The following is a 15,332-nucleotide window of genomic DNA, read 5'->3' as shown; positions in this document are numbered from 1 at the left end:
TCACAGGCAATTCCTGGTCTACTTTGTGCAACGTTTTAGTGGAAGAAGTACTGCCACTGATTATTCTCAAAGCAGTAGGCTGTGGTTGGGCTGACTGCTGTGGTGATTTCTATTATTGTCGACTCTAGGTAACACACCAACTGTGGACCTGAATTTTAAAACAATGAAATGATTAACATTTTAAACATGAGAATGAAATATGGAAAATTATTTTACCAAGATTACTAAAAATTGAAGAAGGTCCAGACAAAAAAAAAAATAAAATGTTTTGAAGTATTACCCATGAGTTTGTTTTTTGCATTTTATACCGATCAGTGCATTTCAGAATCGGTGCCTGTGACGACTCATATATTGCTTTTGTGGCAAATATTTAATAAGTTATATGCACCATGTATCACCATTCAGCTGAACAATGTTGCCATACGCCCCAGCTCCAACTCAAAAGATAATTAGATTGTAATACTCAAGTTATTTACTTGCTGGCAGTACCCGTGATGTTCCGTGATAGTGGACTGAGGTGTAATACCAGTCTTTTAATGGTATGTTGTAAGAATATTGTAGTATTAGTGCAGTAATCCTGCTGTACTCACTGGCAGTACTCATGACGTTTCTGCCCAGCGTGTTGGTGTTGTTGTCGCTGCTGCTGCGGCTCAGGTTCATGTTATTTGTGGCATTGGTGCGCGACATGTTGGGTGCGCGGCGGACGAAGGACTCCATCAAGCTGGCCTCGCGAGATGACAAATTAGGGACGCTGGCACTGGAGCTCATGGGAGCGCCGGCAGCCAAGAGGGAGCTGACCGATAGCCGGGCATTAGCCACCGAGCACATAGGCCTCTGGGAAGGCGTGTCCTTGCTAGATGACTCCGACACCGAGCTGACATCAGGGGAGCTCACGCTCACTAGCCCCATGGAGATCGCTGTTGCCGGGTCAGTGGTGGCCATTGCTGTGGATGAGTCTTTGTTTCTGGTTTCATCTGCTGTGGTGGATGCATCACCAGTAAGTGTGCCTGAGCTGGATGCTGAACCAGATCCGCCCTCTGCTGCAGAGGACAGAACGACAATTGGCTCTTGCTGATGTCCATCAGAGCCAACCCCGCCTCCCATTACTCCTCCTATCCCGGTTCCTTGGTCAAGCACTAGCCCATCAGTTCTTCTCTCCAGTCGCAGACCTCCTGCACCTGGAAAACCAGCGGAGGAACTTAGGCTGATGTCAGAGGAGGAGGCGACACTGCAGACAGAGCTGCTGCTCCCCTTTCTGCTGGAGGAGCTGGCACCCCCAAGCGATGAGGCCCCGCCCTTATCAGGACAGTTATTTTTAACCAGACTGCTCCATGACTGCTGAAGCGAGGATGACGATGTGGAGGAGGAAGATGATGAGGTGGTGGTGGTGGTACCGCCGCCGCTCGCCGCCTGCGTCACAGAGGGTCCCACCGTGGTGGAGGCGGGGCCTGAAACAGTGGATGAGACAGGTTTGGGTGACGGCGCTGTGGCAGGCGACTCAGGGTCGTACCCTGGAGCAAGCTTGAGGTCAAACTTCCCTTCAGCGCCCATACGGTAAGAGTTAGAGCCGCCAGCATCCCAGGTTACATCAATCCAGCCTGGATGGACAGAGAGATGGGAGGGAGACGGACGGATAGATGTCAGAGACCCGAGAGAGAGACAGAGAAAGAGAGACAGTAAGAGAAGTAGACAGCAGAGAAGCAGCTTACAGTCAGAGCAGCTCCACACTGGGCCAGATCAAATACTTTACATGAAATATTGCTTTAGAGTCACAATGAAACAAAGCACTAACTAGCCTGAGAGAAAATATAGAATAGTATAGTGAGAGAAAATTACTATACTTGAGTGTTTTGTTTTGGGGGGTTTGTGGGTGTGGGTGTTAAAACATCTTTTGCCTGATAAAAAGAGTTGTTAACTGACTACCACATTCCCATCTTAGATCCAACAATGTGTCCAAATAACCAATTTTTAAAGAGGAAGGGATATTATTTTAACTAACCAATAACTATAGATAAACAGATTTTCATTAATATATCATTCTTTTTAAATCAACACTGACAAGTACATGTGCCATCATATGGTTTTCAGTTTTGTTTGTTTTGTTTTTTTGTTGTTGTTGCAGTTTTAGGAGTTGAGAGCCAAGCATCTGCTGAGCTACACTCCACAACAGTTAAATTTCCTCCAAGCTCTGTCAGTTTGCTTCCTTGGTCCTGTGGGGTCATCATTTACATGTCACAACTAGGAATAATGGGCAGGAAACTGAATCAAACCACGTACTGGCTCTTTAGAGCACTAGCTCTAGCATTGGCTCTGGGTTTGGTCAAGAGTTTTTTAAAGACAGATTGAACAGTTTTAACTACATTCCTCAAAAATAAATAAATAAAACTTAAAAAAATAAATAATTAACATTAACTAAATAATAAATAATAAGTGAATATTTGCTGTACTGTTTTTTACTTTATGCTGATAAATATACTAAATATTTAAGTGATGTTTCTTCAGTAGAGTTCACGCAATATAAACCTATTGAACCCATTTGTTCCTTCCTTTGTGTATTGTACAAACAAAATGTACAGAACATAAAATAACATTGCAAAAATATCATGTAATTCCCGATAAGGGTGCCATTTCATTTGATTTTAAAGAACAGCACACTCATTGATGTTGTCTGTTTAAATTTCTAATGTGGGGTTCTGGGTGCAGGTGGAGCAACAAGAGAGAAGAATATGGACATGATCATAGAAAATGACAAAGCAAAAGTAGAAAATACTTCTGGCAAATGCAAAGCATCAAAGATGAAAGGAATTAAACTCAAATAATGACAGTCATCTTGGCTTGTAATGATTTTTTTTTTTAGAAAAAGAAATGGGGAAAAAATGGAGCTGCTGGTGGTGTATCCATTCGTTCAGCTCACTGAGATTGCATCAGATCTGGGTAAAAAATAAAGGTGAGAAGCACAAATGGGATAGGAAGAGAAAGGAAGAGGAGGAAAAGAACAGGAGAAGAAGAGAAGGAGGAGGAGGAGGAGAGGATGTTTGCCCTTATCTGACTCTCCAGGTTAAATTGTAGAATTGCAATTTCTGGTTTTGAAGCCAAAAGGGAAGACTCCAGAAATCCTGAAACAAAATTATCTCTAAAATTTTTATGTCATTTTTCACTAATTTCACACCTTACAGAAAGAAAAGGGCCCATTTCTTTCAGTATGACTAGACATTCCACAATCTATCCACTCCAACACTAACCATTCCTCCCCATCTGGCCCTTTCAAAAACCACTCAGCTGGATATAATGTTGTTGCTTAAAGTTACAAAAAAACATTACAAACTAATTAAGTTATAACTCACTTGCCAGCTTCATCATGTCAGTTTTTGTTAGGGAAACTGACTAATGATGTGTACATGCGCAAGTTTCACCTACTTTAGCCAATTAGATAAGTTACCACAATCAGGGAGCTGTCCAATTATCCTAGATTCAACAATTCACACTCAACCCTTCATTCTAACAGCCTATCACAGACAGATTTAAACTGAAAGGTATTTATCTACAGAACACTTCCTAAATGCAGATTCCACTTGGCTGTTTACCTTTTACTGTAACCACAGTCCCCTGTGGAGATCAATTAAACCAGTGACATGTGCCTTGTGAACATGAAGCTAAATACAAGAAGAAAAAAAAGACACTGCTGACACATCATCCTTCTGACATCTCAAGGTGAAGAAGGGAGCAGGGAGAAAAGTGTAAACACAGTTGTTCAGTAACCTGCTGTGTTAAAACATATTTTACACAGTACAAAGACCTGGGTGGGGAGGCTGAAGCCAGGGTTTAGATTTTAGTTCCTGAAGACAGAAACAACAGGGCTGAGGCCTGTACTACAAAGCAGGATTTCATCTTACCCAGGTATCTTCAGGGTTAATCCTGGGTTTTCTGCACCACAAAGGTGGAGATCAACATGTATAAAGTCACTATCCACTGATCAATCAAGTCCTCAGATAATAGCAGCTTCTACTATCAACGTGTGCTGCTAGAAGAAGGGTCTAAGGTTTTGTGCCACATTTTCACTGATGCCTTTACAGCATGTCGTAAGTATGTTTAAGTGTTTTACCCATTTCGAAAATGTGTAAAATCTTGTTGTACTTTATTCTAATTCTAAGTCATCTTACACTGGTGGAGTTGCAGCCATAGAGCACAGAACACAAATCAAGAATACCTGTCTAATCACTAACCCTGTAAAGCCTGATGCCTGAAATAATTGCCAGAATATCCTAATTATTTGAAACTGGAGTGTTTATTGAACATTCTGATTTTTTTTTAAGTGTTATTAGTTAAGTGCATATTTGAGTTTTAATATGTATCATTTTGCTACATCTGGCATTTTTTGTGCAATTTATAGCTCACGGTAGCACTGCGTGTCTTAACTGTATTCATCAGGTGTCACTCGACACATGAAACCTCCCTTTTAGACTGGTCAGACATTATCGCCACCCCTTTCATGCGAACGCACAGGAGAAATAACAGGTTGAGCCCGCTTCATAGTACAGGCCCTGGACTCCTGCAAAACATTTTGGAAAATGCACTACAGCAGTTAAACCAGCCGGGATCCACCAGCTGTTGGGTAAACGGTGCATTGTTGTTTTTTTTTCTTTTCTGTTCATCACTTTCTCTTTCATCTGGTATTGTGTGTTTGCTTACCATTGTGAGCCTCTCCAGTAATGGTGCCCTCTCCAGGTGGGTTTCCATCCTGGTCGCGCCACTTCCAGTCGATGCCCCGAACAACCCGTGCCCCTGGTACGATGTACTTCATCACCTGAGAACGAAACAGGCGGCGCTGGCGGCGAAGGTTTGCTTCTGCCTCCTTCACAGCTTTACCTGCAGGACAAAGAGGCAGCCAAATTAAAATCTCACATTTAACCAATTTGACAGTTACTTAGACAAAAAGCCAAAACAGCAAAAGAAAACAAATCAAACCCTGATAGAGGAGGAGCAGTAATGCAAGGCTTTAAGATAAGGTTCATAAAATGTTAAGCTACTGACATAATTTTCAAAAATGACACCAACAACTAAAATCCTCTGGTTGTCAATCACTAGAAGCAAACTGCAACTGAAGCAAAGTTCTCACCCAACTGGTCCTCACAGACTGCAGTGACATTGCCGTACAGCTCAAGTCCAGATAGTGACAGATAGTGTGTCTGGCCGCTGGCGTTCTTTCCCATCTGTTTAATTCTGATGTGCCTCCAGCCCTGCTTCTCTTCTTTAGATGGGTCCAGAGGCCACGTGGCTGTCGACCTGTGAAAACAGTTAGATAAAATTTCAACCATCTATGGACTTTGGTTATTCAGCAGTTTAAATGAATTTAGAGAAAAGTCTTACCCGGGTTCATTTAGGCTGCTGTCATCTACGTGGGTGTAAAGAGTCGTCCAGTTCTGACCATCTTTGGACACCTGAAAGACCCAGTTCCTCAACGCAGAGCGGCCATAACCCCTGCAGGAGGATTAATATTTTAAAAATTTGACATGCTAATTTCATATCTGCCATTTGTCAGGATCTGTGTATGTTAGTTATAGGATGCATAATGTCTTAAAGTCTACTTGTTTCTTCCCCCCTGCAGTTTCAGTGTTTTATTGCATGGAATGGATTAGATTTATCATCCAATATCTCTCAGGAGGTAGGCCCATTCTATTCAATAATGTCTCATTGTGTCATTCTGTTTAGGGCTGCCACTATTAAAATCGTCGACGACCAATTTAATAGTCGACGTGTCGTTTGAAGCTTTGTAAGATCCCAAAAGACGCAGGAATAAGTAGTAGCATTTAAGAGTGTAATAACGGACTGAAACAGAAGATGGCAGCACTGCGTGTACAAGGATGCCAGCTGCCGTTAAACCCCCAAGAGGTGTAGAATTGTTACCACACAACTTGGTCAGGTGGTATATTGGTTTTATTTCCTGATGTCTTCAGTAGTTTCTACACTACAACGTGAGGTAATAACTGGCAGACAACGTTTTATTTTTCTATACGACATAATCATGAAAAACGATGATGATGGCGATATTGATGCCAGTATGTTAGAAAAAATTAAGGGACAGGAGCATGTTTCTCACAAGGTTTCATCAACTCCTCTGTTAAGATTACTAATTGGTATGCTTAGTTTCTTGCTTGAAGACTTTTTATTGATTTTATCACAGCAAATACTTAGTGGGTTAGCAGACAGACTCTTGCTACAAAGCCATAATTAGAATTGCATGTAAATGGCTTTTTGGCAATAACTTGCTGAAATTAGCAGGGCCTTTTTTTCTAAAAATGGCTTTATCTGTACTCCAAAACAAATATATACTATACACGGGGTGATTTTGGCATGGATAACTTGCACATATATGGCACCATCATGAATAACCTTTGAACTATGTGTAGATCTTCTGTGTACTTCACAGAGGACCCTGCATTGATTTTTTTTTTAACATTTTTTTTAGATTGCTCAAATTCAAGTCATTATTCTGGACCTAGTTTATAGATTTTAATGTTGCACTGATACTAGTGAATGCCTGAAAGAGTAATGCTGAAACTGCCATCAAGGCATAAGAAAAGATAAAAGAAAATGTAATCTCTTAGAGTACACAACTGTAATTACATTCAGATCTACTTGTGCATTAATGCCGTGGCAGTGACAAAAACTACAATTTACCCAGCCATTTGTTGGGGTTTTTTTTTTAGCCTGGATTACGTTTTAGCCGCCTTGTGTAGCTCAAGATTTGGCTCAGTTTTTACACTTGTAATCTGGTGCCAGACACAAGTAAACACCTAACTGAATATCTTGCATCTAAACTGATTAGCTTAGGATAATTTACGCCAGTTAGAGGCAATCAGACGTTGCCAACACCCAACATTCCTAGATAAACCAAAGTTAGATCTGGAGAGTAAATAGCACCTTCATGATATTTCAGATTCTATATTACCATCTAGATATATGTGTTACATCATATGATGCGCCCATCTTATTACCTGGCATGCCTCAGAGTGTATGCTGAGGGAATGACCCACAGGCCGAGGTCGATAGCAAACCAGGCATTCTTGTCGTCATTCGTGTGGCAATTCAGAGCAGAGCTATCCCGACTGAGAATGTCTTCCAGTCTCCCGTAGGGGAGATTCCGGCCCTCTGAAGAGGTCACCACCACTAGGCCATAAGCTGCGGGGTTCACCCACTCATAGGCAGTCCTGAAGAAAAAAAAATATTGGTTTACTGGGAAAGAAAACAAAAACAAAACAAAACTCCACTAAAGCTCCCCTAGCTCTAAATGTAAACATCTAAAACGTTGCATTACTTTTTAAAAGAACCGAAGGACTGAACAGAAAAGTGTGAAATATAGCATTTTACATTGATTGCAAGTATACAGAAAAATTATCACAAACCCTAGAAACTTGATTCTGTTTATCTGGACGTAGAGTTTTCATTGGGAGAAACATTTCATTACTCATCCAAGTGACTTCCTTCAGTCTGACCTGATGGCCCACTGTTAGTCAGTGGTGCTAATATCAGTCATTATGCAAATGTACCGTCTATAGGGCTTTGGAGCGCCCCCTCCCACCATGACAGTAGGCCAAACAGAGCACACGGAAGCGTCAGCTATGGTTCGTACGTACTGTGTTGTTGGTTGCAACGTTAGATCACACGATAGGGAAGGCAAGAAGCTGGAAATGGGCTCTCTTTTCATCGTTTCCCCTCCTGGAGGCAACGGGAGGGATCTCATGTATCCGATATTACTAAACGAAGACGTCAGGCTTGGATTGCAGCGGTGAGACTCGGACCGGCACGCAAGGCGAGTGCAACGAAAGCGAAAAAGAGCACCCATCGGAGGTAACCCCCACCCCAAAAACATACAAAATTGTGCTCATTGTACGCTAATCTGCACATAAACTTCAGATGAATCACGCACCTGGAATACTGGTGTACATTTACCTTATGTGTATGCACTAATTTTATTTTACATGCTTTCATTATGCAGCTGCAGAGTATGAAGGTGTGCCCAGTGCAGAAGTAATAGATGAAGATCTGACAGAAGACCAACAACAAAATCACCATGTCACGGAGGCTGTGGACGGGAGTTACTTATATTATGTGAGGGTGAAGACACGACACTGCTTGATAGGAATGTTAAGGTGTGCTGTGTTTTGGTGAATATGTGCCCCAGTGTGGTCGTCAAACCAGGGCCAAATGAAACTTGCTGTTGTTGAATATTCATAAAACTGCTGTGTTGCATGTACAGTTCATTGTAAATAATTGTACTTTCTGTCAAGTGGTTTCAATAAAACAGAAATGAAAAGTACGTTTATTTTTTTATTCAAGACCTGTTCACATGTACTTAGCAAGTACATGTGCAGGTACACGTGAAATGCAAACTATTTACATGGCAACGCACAGCTGGCATCAATCGTGAATCGTTCATCTAGAGCAATTTGGGGGGCAGCTCCGGAGGAGAAGTCAATGTTGTGTGCAACCTCTAGCTGTATCTTGGTTATATGGTCAACATACTCACAACGTGGAGGCTTAAAAACGGCCAACGCTGACTCCATGGACAAGGTACACGAAAATATCGGAATAGGACAACGGCGGTAGGCTGTCTGGGTTTCCACTCCACTGCCTTATTTCATACGGGTCAACATTACAGATGCACGCTATTTTTTCCAAGTACCGTCTCTTGGCGTCTGGGCGCAATCGATCGCGATACATCCCTTTGTCTTTTGTGCTGATTTTAAGCATGGTTCTGCTTCCAACACAGTGTGTATGTTTTGATTTGTGGCTGCGGCGTGACATCAACTCCAAAGCCCTATAAGTGTGGGGGAACCTGCAGTCAGCTGAGACTGAAGAAGTCACTTAGGCTACGTCCACACTTATGCGTTTTTGTTTGAAAACCCATCGTTTTCTCTCCGTTTTGGCCTCCCGTCCACACTGAGACGGCGTTTTCCCCAAGGAAAAACACAGCGTTTTGAAAACGCTCTCGAAGATGCATACATTTCAAAACGGAGCTGTCCCGTCGCAGTGTGGACACTCCAAAACGCAGACTTTCTAAAACAATGGCGCATTTTTGTCATGTGATGCAGTCATGTGACCAATTAAACAGCAGTTGTTTTGTTTGCTCTAAATTTTGGCAGCCCTATTAAAGATTTAATATCAGTCTGTACATGCTCCAGATAGCTTTTCTTTAAATTATTTAATTCTCACTCGCTTTGGCAACTTTGTACTTTTGTGTTACTCGCAGCAACAACTCCACCTCATTGTTAGTCCATTTAAAAAACTCGGTGCTTTTCCTCGACCTTTTGCCGCGACGTTTCAACGAGCCGGAAAGTAAATAAACGGCAGACAGAAATGAGGTAGGTCAAATCTTCTTGCGCTTCACGCATGCGCAGTACTGGAAAGTAAGCGTTTTCGGCCGTTTCAATGTGGACGCACAACTCTCTGAAAACGCTAGTGTGGACGTGGAGCGTTTTCAGACGAAAATGCCGTTTTCAAATTTATCCGGACTAGTGTGCATGTAGACGAAACGTTTCTCATACTGAAAAAGCTAGGTCTAGATGAACAGAATCAACTTTCTAGGATTTCTTTATTTGGATGATTGAGCAAGCTATCAAGACAGTAACATAAACCATTTTAAAATCTGCTAATTTCTTTCTAAAATGTGTATGCTGAATAAAATGTAAGAGGAACACTAGTTTGACATGATATAACCACAAATTTGATAACATTAAATTTATACCTGCAGTGCAAGATGCAAATCATTTATGCAAATCAGCGATCACTAAGACTCATGTTAAATTTATAGCTAGCTGAAGTTGCTCTTACTTGGCGTTTGTTCCGACCCAATAGATGATACCATTTTCATCAAAATCGTGTTGGTGCCTGAAAGTGAAGGTCTGCCCTTCCCTCAGCTTCCGCACAAAGACAAAGGATGAGCGCTCGAAGTCGTACCACTGCTTTGCCACCTAGAGGAAGAAGAGGCCAAAGAGGAAGAGAGGAAGGGAAGTCAAAAATCATCTGGAATCAGGTTGATACACAACAAAAAAGTAAGATCAAAACACATTGGTTCCCAAAGGGGTTGGGGGTTCTTTTTCATGCTTTGGTTCTTTTTCATAAGAAAGAAAAAAATATGAAAAAGATTTTTTTTTTTCATAAAAAATCTTTTTTTCTTATGAAAAAAAGATTTAACGAAAGTCAGACTTGGGCATGCTGTCTGTGAACGGCCATAAATAAACTTGACTTAGAGTACCAAAAATGTGATTTTTTTTCCCCCGCACTGTCCAAGTATTTCCTAGCTGTATTTTGGTTGAATGCATTTTTAGTGTCTCCTCACCATCTTCAGCAGGTACTGCTCCAGAGACTCCACAGTTGCAAGTGGTTCCATCTTCAACATACGACCTGTCCGGTCGATCAGGGCCGTCTCTCCCGGCGCTCGCTCCAGCCGGAACCGCAATCTCCGTGTAAGAATCTAAAGCACAGAAACATATTTTATCACAGGCTGTGATTATGGCAAGCAACATTACTGAGAGCTTCTCCAAATAACACACCAGGACCTCGAACACACGTTGACTCACCTGCAGGTTGTATGAGGATCCCGGAGTGTCGTACAGGTGCAGAGGTAGGCGTTCTATTGACTCCAGGACAGCTATCAGTTTACGGATTAAGGCAACAGCTGGTCGGCTAAACACACACACAGAATCATTTATCAACTTTAATCAGTTCAAACAAAACATAGGCAGTTTAAACATCTTCGACAGTGCTATGTGACCAAGTAGAATCCAAGTGATAACTAAGGAGACTAAAGGATCCTTCAGTTCTTCATAATGATTTTATATTTCAGTCAAACTAGGCTGGAGACTACAGCGCAAACAAAATTACAGCAACTGTGTGTAATGAACTCGGGATTTCACTGCATTTGTCATTTTTGCTTTAAAAAATGTACACATTTAGAGTTGGGTAAATTTCTCAAATCTGAAACACAAAATCCTCCAGAAATAGTGACATAGTTGCAGCCTGATGGCTATATAACTGCAAAATAACAAATGCTTGGCAAGCTCGCTTCGATATGGGAATATAACCAGTAGGGCTTCCACAAACGATTATTTTGATAGTCAACTAGTCACCTATTATTTTTGCGAATAGTCAACTAATCAGATCATGCATCCATTGGATGTAAAACGTACAGCTTATTCCATCAGCATGCATCTGGTCATATATATATATATATATATATATATATATATATATATATATATATAAGGTCTGTGCTAACTAAAAATAAAGAAAGATGATAGTTTATTAAACTCAGTCGTCTGCTCTTTGCTCCCTAAAATTTAACAGGACATTGGAGTCAAATCTCTACCATCTCACACTTCTGTTTAATCAGTTTTCTGTTCGACATTTATTCAGCTGTGTAAAAACTGTAACTTTAATCTCAGCCAAACAGGAACAAATAAAACACTGAAAAAAAACAAACAATAAAATTTTTAAAAGTTATCTAAGTGACTTATATATCATGTTTAAACTGAGTAGCGAAAGCTCGCGGGGTGTTTGAAAACGATGTGCCGGAAGTCCGGTGTTCTTGCCAGATCTAGTGAGCCTTGAGCTGTTGGGTAAGAGAGGTCTCAGAAAACGTCGGAGCACTTTTGCAGATATTTGAAGTTTACACAGTTACCTTCTCACCTGAAAATATGTTAAAAGTTTATTTTGTGACCCAGGAACAGTCATAAGAGTAATATTAAAACTAAGTAGCTGCCGCCATTGTTGGAAACTGAAATTGGCTGGGCCGCACTATGAATCCCGGGATAGGTTGGGGCACGAAGGATACACCCGACCCATCCTTGAAATCTGGGGAAATGAAGGACGCATTTGGTCCCGTCGCTGTAACATAATCGGCCTACAAATGCAACCGCCAAAGGATATGGCCCCTGAATTTGTATACAGCTATAAGACTGGAGATTGCTGCTCCGCCATCTTCTGTTTCAGTCCGTTATTACACTCTTAAATCCTACTGCTTATACCTGCGTCTTTCGGGATCTTACAAAGCTTCAAACGACGCATCAACTATTAAATTTGTCGTTGCCGATTTTGATAGTAGACATAATCGTGACTAGTCGACAAATCGTGACAGCCCTAATAACCAGAATGCAACCAGCAGGCACTCCCTGCTTGCAAAGACAGGGACTGCTCAGTGCAGACCAACCCCGACTGTCTGCGTTTATGCGTTTAGTAAAGCTTGTGATTGCCTTACAATCAGAAGTGATTGAGCAGTCAACACCCTCAACCTCTGGGCAACCAGCTGGTTACCTCAACTACTTGTAATTGTTCTCGTGATCACCAGGCAACCACAGACTTTGTCCTAGTCCGAGGGAGGTTGCCATCCTATTTGTACTCTAGTGTGACTAAGCTATCACTTTTTTAGTTGTCATTCTGACTAACTTTGTCTGCCCTTTGTCATTCTCTGTATATCTTTTCTCTTTAAATCAAATTTTTTGGGTCTACTTCATGTAGAAATGTCCTCATTTATGTCCATCTTTCTTTTCCTTGTCTCTGTTTGAACAAACAACAAGTATACTGTCCTATAAATCATTATGCATAAGAGTGCTTTGTTTTCATTTATCGAATTCAGAATATGAGCATGACATTACCTTTCATCATCTTCATTCTCGCTGAAAGCCGCCTTAAAGACATTGATTCTTTCCATTAAAGGCTTACAATCATGTTTCAGGTCCAGTTCCACACTCTACACAGAAGCATAAGACATGTCAAATTTTCATCTTTAAGGACAGGGGTGGTCCCCCTTCACCTCTAGAACTAGCATGAATTCAAAAACATTCCTCAGATTTTGATCCATATTGACACGACAGCACCATGCAACTAATACAGATCTATCATCTACACATCCAGCCACATCAACTGTAACTGGACCCACACAAGAAGTAGATACGCAGTATTAACTTGTAAATAAAAAAAATTTTTTTGTGTGTGTATATATATATATATATATATATATATATATATATATATATATATATATATATATATAACAAAATATAAAATATACTAATTAAGGCCTTTATTTGAAAACCAGTACCTTAGAATATTTCAATAAAGAATAAATAATCAGATGAATGAGAGATTTAGAATTAGCTCACATTGTTAAGGACTGTAAACAGAGCCTGGACCAAGCCACTGCTACACATCTCATACGGAGAAATCGTGTTTTCATCCTTCAAAACTACAATCAGGTTTTCCAGAGCCGTTTTCATCAGGTCCCTCCATGTGTTCTCCCCTTCAATACACTGTTAACAATATAAGTCATAAGCATGTAAGCATTTACATTACTGTTTATTATTGCAATCCAATGAGAGTCTGTCTACTAATGTGTACTTGTGTACCTGTCTGTTGGTGTGCAGCTCCCAAGCAGACTCCAGCTGTGTTGAAATGTTCCGGAGAGTAACCACCACTCCTCTGGGCATGCTTTCTACAGCTTTGAAATGATCATCATATAGCTCTCTTGCCATACTTTTCACCTTCTGCTTTGTCTTCTCCAGTTTTGACTTTAATTTCCTGCCTCGCTTCCCCGTCCAACCAGTCACAAACTCTGAGCCTACTCAGGCACATGCGAACACACACAAAGACACACGAAAATGAGACATTTAACAACGCTGCTGAACACGTTTGTAAATTTCAACGGGAAGAATATTTTCCTTTGTTTGATAGCTTACCTGTATACATTTTGCTTATTAGACAATGAGACTCACCCAAGGATGTTTCTGCTGTGAAAGAGTGCTTGGTTCCTCTGTTAGACTCAAAGACAAAGCCAGGCAGGTCTTCCTTCAGGATGGTGGCCTGCTGCCCATCTGAGTTGTGGATAGCAATCTCTCCATCCTTCAGGCAGGTCAGAGACCAGTTCCCTACGGTCAGCTTGGTGGGGCCAACACTGGACAAGATGGGCTGACTGGCTGTTACTGGCTTCACCTGACTCCGTGCCCGCTGTAGCTTCTCCAAGAACTCGCTGCGAGACTCTGCAGCCCAAAAGAGATGGACCATTGTCAGCAGAACAAAATGACAGATATGCAAGTGCATTATAAGCATGTTAACTCATACCGGAGCTGTCCGATCCCCCTTCTGGACTTCCGCTGGAGTACATGGTGGCTAGCTTCCCATCCAGGATGAACCTGAACCAGCCATTGGAGCCATTGGAGAGCTCAAGGGCAGCAGCGTCAGACCAGATGTAGAGACAGTCCCTGCCTCTGATGATGGACCAGTCCCTCCAGTGGTATGGCTTCCCCTGCTGGATCTCCCTAGCATCCTCCTGCACCTCTTCCTCCTGCGAGAAAAATGTGTATATATGATATACACATACTGAAGACTAAATCTTAAGCTTCATCTCATCGTCCTCTCGGTGTATACCTTCTCAGGTTTTGCTTCATCCTCGTTCTCATCATCAGATGCTGGTCCAGCCAAAGTCGACACCTTGTTGATGACGCCTAGTCGAGCCAGCTGGTCAAGGAAAACATCTCCACCCTTATCCACCAGATCCCTTATGATCTGCAGAGCCAGAAGGTGACCGTCGTCATCGTCCTGACACAGGGAGAGAGAGAAAGCAAGAAAACATTTTATCATATCCCTCCTTAAAAGAAGAAAAAAGATTTAGGACATATGTGTCTGGCTAAAATACATGTAGTGTGTAGGCATGCTTAGACTGTCACATAACAGTACGACATCATGGTGAAAAATGTTGGGTTTTTTTGTTTTTTTTAAGAAGATCAACCTCAGGTAAAACATCATGTCTTGTGGTCAAAACACTAAAGTGGTTCCTTAGTCTTTATCATCCCTGTGTTGCACATCTTTGCATCTCTATTTCCTCAGGCTGTCTAGAGTGGGGAAGAAGCTGCGTTAACCATAACACACTGCTCAGAAATGTGACACTACTTTATAAAGAGTTGAGAGACTTTGAACAAGATCTGGGATGCCACATTAGTGAATATACATTACAAAAAATTAAATTAAATTAAATAAAAACTACAAAGGAAAACCTTTCCCTGTTCAAAAACACAAACATGGACAACAGATTTGGAATCAGACTGCTGGTAAATGAAACATACACTGCTGAAACAGAACATTGAAATGCAGGATAAGATAGCGGACTTGAAGAACTGTGATGGAAAAAAATAACCTCCAGATCTATGGTGTAGCCGAAAAAAAAGGATTTAAAACTTAGAGTTAGTTAACATAACATGTAATTAACTGTGGGAGGTAGCCCAGCTTCGTTGAGAAAATTCACACAGCCTTAATCAGCTGAAGGAGAAATGCTCACCACT

The 15,332-nt window shown here is 41.3% G+C and overlaps 1 protein-coding gene across 2 annotated transcripts in view; it reads right to left on the bottom strand.

The window, feature by feature from the left end:
• Window positions 1–15,332, bottom strand: part of hectd1 (HECT domain containing 1) — a 46,281-nt gene that overhangs the window by 18,258 nt on the left and 12,691 nt on the right. The window contains exons 13-26 of one of the 2 annotated variants that reach the window (XM_080869918.1): window positions 14,422–14,592; window positions 14,116–14,338; window positions 13,770–14,033; window positions 13,404–13,615; window positions 13,161–13,307; window positions 12,654–12,748; window positions 10,581–10,686; window positions 10,340–10,474; window positions 9,832–9,971; window positions 6,996–7,208; window positions 5,368–5,478; window positions 5,117–5,283; window positions 4,690–4,866; window positions 591–1,598 (exon numbers count right to left, since the gene is read on the bottom strand). In XM_080869918.1, the coding sequence (XP_080726044.1) occupies window positions 591–1,598; window positions 4,690–4,866; window positions 5,117–5,283; window positions 5,368–5,478; window positions 6,996–7,208; window positions 9,832–9,971; window positions 10,340–10,474; window positions 10,581–10,686; window positions 12,654–12,748; window positions 13,161–13,307; window positions 13,404–13,615; window positions 13,770–14,033; window positions 14,116–14,338; window positions 14,422–14,592 (3,169 nt within the window). The remainder of the gene's footprint in view (window positions 1–590; window positions 1,599–4,689; window positions 4,867–5,116; window positions 5,284–5,367; window positions 5,479–6,995; window positions 7,209–9,831; window positions 9,972–10,339; window positions 10,475–10,580; window positions 10,687–12,653; window positions 12,749–13,160; window positions 13,308–13,403; window positions 13,616–13,769; window positions 14,034–14,115; window positions 14,339–14,421; window positions 14,593–15,332) is intronic. The other variant, XM_080869919.1, reaches the window with a different exon arrangement.

Source organism: Rhamphochromis sp. 'chilingali' (assembly GCF_963969265.1).
Source record: "Rhamphochromis sp. 'chilingali' genome assembly, chromosome: 21".
Taxonomy (NCBI): domain Eukaryota; kingdom Metazoa; phylum Chordata; class Actinopteri; order Cichliformes; family Cichlidae; genus Rhamphochromis; species Rhamphochromis sp. 'chilingali'.
This window is presented reverse-complemented; position numbering and strand designations above follow the sequence as displayed.